At 37.2% G+C, this 7,105-nt stretch overlaps 1 protein-coding gene across 1 annotated transcript in view; it reads right to left on the bottom strand.

Moving 5' to 3' along the window:
• LOC104992130 (eukaryotic translation initiation factor 1A, X-chromosomal) overlaps positions 1-7,105 on the bottom strand; it is a 9,935-nt gene continuing 2,830 nt past the window's right edge. The window contains exons 3-7 of the mRNA XM_010844882.1: positions 6,576-6,679; positions 5,500-5,550; positions 2,857-2,938; positions 1,986-2,077; positions 1-54 (exon numbers count right to left, since the gene is read on the bottom strand). Coding sequence (XP_010843184.1) covers positions 49-54; positions 1,986-2,077; positions 2,857-2,938; positions 5,500-5,550; positions 6,576-6,679 — 335 coding nt within the window. The 3' untranslated portion in view covers positions 1-48. The remainder of the gene's footprint in view (positions 55-1,985; positions 2,078-2,856; positions 2,939-5,499; positions 5,551-6,575; positions 6,680-7,105) is intronic.

Consider the following 7,105-nt stretch of genomic DNA (forward strand, 5'->3'; position numbering starts at 1 on the left):
GTTGAACAATCTTCAGAGAAAACTGGAATGTGCGAGGCTGAGTTCACTTTAGATCTGGAAGAAAAAAAATCAGATCAATCAAAAGAATTTTTATACTCCAACAGTCTACCTCATGTAAGGGGCACATGCACCCCTCTCTATCTTTAGACTATCTGGGAAACAAATTCAGTTTGAAGAGGAAATTCTGTACAGTAGGATTTTCTCAATTCTGGTCTGCTGCCAGTGAATCTTTACAAATTCCTTCAGAATGCTATACGTTATGCAGAATATTATCTATAAAGATTAGTGTCTGTCCTTTCATGCTAGTAACTAGAAATTTATCTCAGGGGTGGGAGCAGACACAAGGAGTGTTACTTCCTCAAGAAAGGGCCAAGTGTGATACCAAATTCTCCTACCAGTCAACCTGGTTATAGAGGTGAAGGCAAGAACACACAGAAACCATTTGGAGAAACACCTTGGGGAAGAAGTAGTGTTCTCAGGTGATAAAACAACACTTACAAAACGTACAAGCCAACTCAAATTACTTTAATAACTACTGTCTTTATTATCCCAGTTCTGAGGAAGCACTGGCACAAATTTAAAAGTATTCTTCTTAGAAAAGCTTTACCCTATCTAGATCCTCACCCTATCTATCACCTCTGTGTATGTGACTTCAGACTCAGGCATGTTCTCTGACTAGGTTCTTAAGTTCCTAAAAAAGGTCTTCTACCCCATCTGTCAGAATCTTGGGATCACTCCTTGATCTATAATACAACAGCTCCATGTCAGGTTACTGTCACAGAATATTATCGATAAATCTACTGTCCAAGTATCATTAACAGTTTAGTCACAGGAATCCTCTGGCTCAGGGGTCTCCAAACGGAGGTAACATTAAAAATAGAATGATGGATTTATTTCTTAACCCTTATTAATTTTCTATTTTAGGGTATGCTTTAAATTACAGTACTGTAGGTTTTGTGCTCAAATTTTCTTTAAGTCATGGTGTATTCTAAATGGTTTGGAGATACATCAAAATATGTAAGATGGACTGACAGATGAATAAAAGTATAGATAGAAATATGATACACCAAGTTTAGAAATATGTTAATTATAAAATCTTGGTGGTAGGTATCACTTACTCAGTGTTCCTCAAGACCAGTTTTTGCTTTTTTGCGGGGGAGCTGTGCCACAAAGCTTGTGGGATCTTAGTTCCCTGACCAGGGATCAAACTCAAGCTGTCAGCAGTGAAAGCACGGAGTCCTAACCACTGGCAATCCAGGGAGTCCCTTTAACAGGGCTTTTAATGTTATGTTGTAATTCCAATGCTTCATACCAAACTGGTTCAAACAAGATTATTCTTCTAATATACTAGTTTCAATTAAGAGAAGGCATGTTTGTACAACACAGGGAATATAGCCATTTATATTAATAATAACTATAAACACCCTATGCTATGCTATGCTAAGTCACTTCAGTTGTGTCCGACTCTGTGTGACCCTATAGACGGCAGCCACCAGGCTCCCCCATCCCTGGGATTCTCCAGGCAAGAACACTGGAGTGGGTTGCCATTTCCTTCTCCAATGCATGAAAGTGAAAAGTGAAAGCGAAGTTGCTCAGTCGTGTCCGACTCTTAGCGACCCCATGGACTGCAGCCTACCAGGCTCCTCCATCCATGGGATTTTCCAGGCAAGAGTACTGGAGTGGGGTGCCATTGCCTTCTCCGATAAACACACTATAACCTTTCAAAATTGTGAATCCATATATTGTACATTTGTTAACTTACATAATATTCTACATCAACTATATCTCAATTAATAAAAGAAAAGGCCTGTTTCTTGGATAAAATCTTATTTCTCACAATTTCTTAACAGCTCTTTCTCTAGATACTCTAGCAAATACTGATCTTTTCAGGAAGAAATATTGAAAAAGATCATAAAATTCTCATAAGCACAAACAATTTGACTAGCACAAACAAAAGTTGAGAAACACAAGGTGCATCAACTTACATCATCAATGTCTTCATCATCATCTCCGATGTCATCAAACTGGATTTCATCATCATCTCCAGGACCAAATGTATCAGTTTCATTGATTTTAGCTTAAGAAACAATAACAAATATAGTCATACAATATAGCCAAGATGTTAACAAAAATGAATTAAAGTGCCCACTGAAAGCAGTAGTTGGGTATCAAACAATGAACTATACAAGTCAAACTTTTAATTTAATCTGTTTCATTATCAAAAATATCCTTGTAATGTCTACCTAACAACCCTAGTATATAGAACACTATTTTACACAACAACATCTCTAAGTCAAGATAGAAATAGCTTTCTTTTGTTCACAAAGGTATTTTTAGTGAGGCTGGCTCCAATTAAACAAACTCTGAACTATTACAACTTCCAGCTACACTTCAAAAAAGGTAGTACATGTTAACGACCCAGAAATTATCAAACACATCAATCAGAAAAATTTGGTTATATCATGCTTATCCCTTAATTAACAGAAATGAACCAGGAACTGCTAGTCCTATTCCCAGATATATTAGTATTTCCTAGACTGGAAATGTGAAGTAAATAATTACAGCAGGATTTTCACACCCAAGTAAAATAACAGTTTTCTTGGTAATACGCAATAACCAAAATATAGTCCAGGGCTCATAAACGATAAATCCTCACCAAAAATATAGTTATTAGAAACAGAATCTCAATTACTTTCTTCTTAAGGTGTCTAGTAATATGAAGTGAAGGTAGGCATACTTGGACTGAATCACGTAAAGACAAAACTAAATATGCAAAATCCAAAAAATTCTATCAAAATTCCTTCATCTAAATCAAGGATTAACAGCATATTAATAGGTTAATAACTCAGACATTACCATGTTCTGGAAGCTCGCCATATGCCTTCAGACTTCTAGCCTCATCTGCATTGTATTTTAAGATTACATCAGCTTTATTATCCTTAAAAAGAGACACATAATGTTTAAAAATAATTATGCCAAAATACTATCCATTAATTTCATAAATTAGTTTCAAACTGGATAAAAAATTAAATTTCACTGTTGTGCTATTAAACTCTTCTTTTCTTAAATTTTAAAGTTTTCTCCTACGCTCTGAAAAACATTCTTCGGTTTAAGTCAGTCTGAAGAATCTTGCATATGTAAGCAAATAATGATCAACAAGCTCAGGGAAGACATTTATATAGATTTCACTTCAAAAGAAGCAGAACTGTGCAGACCCAATTTTTTAGTTACCCTGGGATTAGAAGTCTTTTGAAAAATAAAAATTCACTGGGACCATAATTTATAGGTGATTAAACACTAATTCAAAAATTGAGACGGGGATAATGACCTAAGGGAATTATTATACTTTTCCATAATCAGTGGTTCTTAGGGTACAAATCCATCAGAATCTCTTGTGGAGCTTTTTTATGTCTATGCTTAGTCATTTCTGACTCTTTGTGATCCCATGGACTGTAGCCCACCAGGCTCCCCTGTCCATCGAATTCTCTAGACAAGAATACTGGAGTCGTTTGCCATTTCCTCCTCCAGGTCATCTTCCCAATCCAGGGATCTAACCCATGTCTTGGCAAGCAGATTCTTAACCAGTAATGCTACCTGGGTGGAGCTTTTATATCTCCTGATAAATTAGGAGTTGTGGAATGAAGACCATGAGAGTGTATCTGTAAAATACATGGCTATTTCTGATGCAAGTGTCCCACTGAAAATGAATGCTTCATAACATTCACACTTTCCCATTTGAAAAGAATCTGACTTAATTAAGGAAGAAAAACGGGTTGAAGCCAATTGTCACAAGTTCAAAAAAATTTTTGGACCTGAAAGAAGGTCCAAAGAAAGGCAGGAAAGTGATCACAGTGACCCAAGAATGGTATGATTCAGGACCAGCACTTCTCAAAAAGCATTATGCACAGAAGCCCAAGGGGATTCTGGTTAAAACACACATTCTGATTGAGGCGGCCTGGGGTGGGGTCCAAGAATCTGCATTTCTAACAAGTAACTGAAAGCTAGTGATACTACTGGCCCCTGTACCACCCTCTCCGTGGCAGGGGCATAAAAGAAGGATCATGAGAAATTAAGAATCAGAACATTTATTTTAGCTGTCATTTTAGAGTAACAATATGAATGCTACTCAGGTGGCACTAGCGATAAAGGACCCACCTGCCAATGCAGGAGATTTAAGACACTCGGGTTTGATCCCTGGAGGAGGGCATGGCAACCCACTCCAGTATTCCTGCCTGGAGAAGCTCATGGACAAAGGATCCTGGTGGGTTACAGTCCCTGGGGTCACAGTCAGGCACAACTGAAGCAACTCAGCACGCTAGCACGCATGCATGAATGTTACATCTTTCAGAACCTTGACTTCTGTATCTGTCAAACAGGGAATTAATTCTACTTCTGAGGTTCTCTTTAAGATCAAAAGAAGAAAGTGGACATTAAAATAATGAGTTTAGAGCACTCTATCTCAATGTCAGCACTGTTTATGTTTTCAGCCATATAATTCTTTGCTGTAGGGACAAATCTGTGTGTTTTAGGATGTTCAGCATCACCCCTGGTTTCTATCAATTAGATGCCAACAGCACTGCCCTTTACCCCCATGTGTACAAACCAGTCATGTCTCCAGACACTGCCAAATGTCTCCTGGAGGAAAGTCACCCACAGTGGAGAACCATTGATTTAAAGTAGTAATTTTAATTCTTTATTCTGGAACATACATTTAAAAAATCAGAGTATGATCAGAGTTATAAAAATAGAAACACTATCACTCAAAATGTAAATATATACATGGTGATGAGTTCCAATAGGTGGAAACCAAATAGATTTCACAGACTCACAATGGGTAGAGTCTCCAGGTAGAGATCACTGAAGGGCAACTACCATTTTCTTCCCTAAGTTCCTATCTAAATTTAGAGCACAAGAGTTGGATATGACTGAGTGACTGAACACACACACTTTTATCATGATTTGTCTTGTAATTACTTGTGTGCCTCTTATTCTCTCCACTGTCAGGCCATAAGCATTTTGTAGATGGCAGCCTGACTCACTCAGTTGTATCCCCTAGAGTAATGGTTTTCATATTTTTATTTCAATATGTATAAATTTAAAAAATTGGGGCAGGCAGGCAATCCAACATAAAATTACATTTTTATCCTGCCAACTAAGAACACTAACAAAACTACAGTATAGTATCCTTCATTCCAAAAAGGGAACTTCTAAATATCCAAAAGAGAAAAAGGAGCATTTAGCTTCATGAAAAATTCACACTGTGATTCTTCTATAGTGAAAATGCAGACTCCATAGACTGGCACTGGGGAACCATGATCCCTGGGGTACCCAGCACAATGCCTATGACAGAACTGGCCCTTAAGAAATGTTTACTGACACAATACTGAGCAGCCTACTTGTCTGGAAACTAGTCAAATTTGGTTATGACTTATGTTCTAAACATCAGTTGCTCACCAAATTCAAGCAAGTAAACAATGAAAAATTTAATAATATTTTTACCTGGTAGTCCCGTAGACCAACCAATATAATGTCTGAGGTATTTATCCAGACCTATAAAAGCCAGAACAGGTTACATTTAAAATAAAAATATTCAACCAAGAGCAATGTTGAGTCAGTCTTCCCACAACACATACATACTATTCACTCAACTATGGGTAGAGTATCTACATTTAGGGGAAAAAAACTACAATAAGCAGCTGAGCCATTTTAAAGTTTCTATCATTTGGGATATTAGAAAAATAACAATCTTATTTAACTACTTGACAGTTTAATAATTCCAGAGGACCAACGATTAGTTTAGCAATTAAGGGATTTCTAATACTGAACCACTCCAAGTGGTTGGTTACCCATTACATACGAGAATAGTAAAATTAGAAATGTGGTTTTACCTTCCCCCCATGTACTCAAATACACACAGCAAACAAAATCCCTTTAGTTTGGTAACAGAAGCATTAATGACCCAATTATTTTTTTAATCATAAAGTCAAGATTAGAGGGACTTCTAACCAACCTCATGAATAAATAAATCTGTCTGATCAGCTACACTGATGGGAAATTAATCATTTCTTTCCAAGGCTGTCCATTCATGATTTCAATTCAGGAAATTTAACATTAATACAACACTTATTTACCATTAGTTCATATTCAAATTTCTTAACACTCCTTACAACTATTTTCCCCAACCCCAAGTCAGAACCCAAATAAGGACCACTTATTGCACATAACCAATGAGTCTCTTTAATCTTCTTTACATTGAAATAGACCTTCCAGCATTTTTTTTTCTTTCATGACAGTAACATTGCATGTATTGGATTGGCCAAAAAGCTGGCTCGTGTTTTTCCTTAAGTTGTTACGGCCAACCCAATATTCACAGTCAGATGATTTGTTTTACAATGTGCCCCTCAATTTGGGCTTGTTAATTATTTTCTCACGATTAGAGTCAGGTTAACCACCTTGGGCAGGAATACAACATAAACGATGCTAAAAAAAGGTCCCTGGCCCATAAAAACCTTACTGCCATTTCTCCCCCTTTAACCATAATTTTATATTACAGTAAAACAAGTCTCCACAGCTACCTTCTTTCTCAGTTTCCCTCTGATGTGGCACAATCTCTTAACACCATCGAAACACATCGCTTCCAATCTTCCGTTTCCCAACATTTTGATTACTTGGGCATACTCTGGATGAGGGAAAAGAAAAGGGTATAGGACATTGCTCAATTTCTGATAAAGGCAACTTAAAGTCCACATAAGTTCATTAGAACACATAGGTGTGTTGGTTAGGAGTAAGTATTTGCAGTAAAGTTAAATACAAGGGCGTGATAAACACCTAGTATACAGCAGAGCCAGAATCAAAGCTGTGGAATGCCATGTCCATGACAAGCTGTCTCTACCAGAAATATTTTAATTACCTACTTACTCACTGTGAGTTAAGTAGACTGACCATGGTCTTCATCACTGTATGCTCTACTTCTGGAGATCAAAGTGGCTTGTCCCAAAATATACACTAAAATGTTCCTCATCAATCGCTCACTTTGGATCCTCACCCAGTTATGGATCTCCTTTCCCTCAGAGGAAGGTTAGCCTTTAGAGACTGGTCACAACAC

This window comes from Bison bison, unplaced genomic scaffold, assembly GCF_000754665.1.
Source record: "Bison bison bison isolate TAMUID 2011002044 unplaced genomic scaffold, Bison_UMD1.0 scf7180017848299, whole genome shotgun sequence".
In the NCBI taxonomy this organism is placed as follows: Eukaryota; Metazoa; Chordata; class Mammalia; order Artiodactyla; family Bovidae; genus Bison; species Bison bison.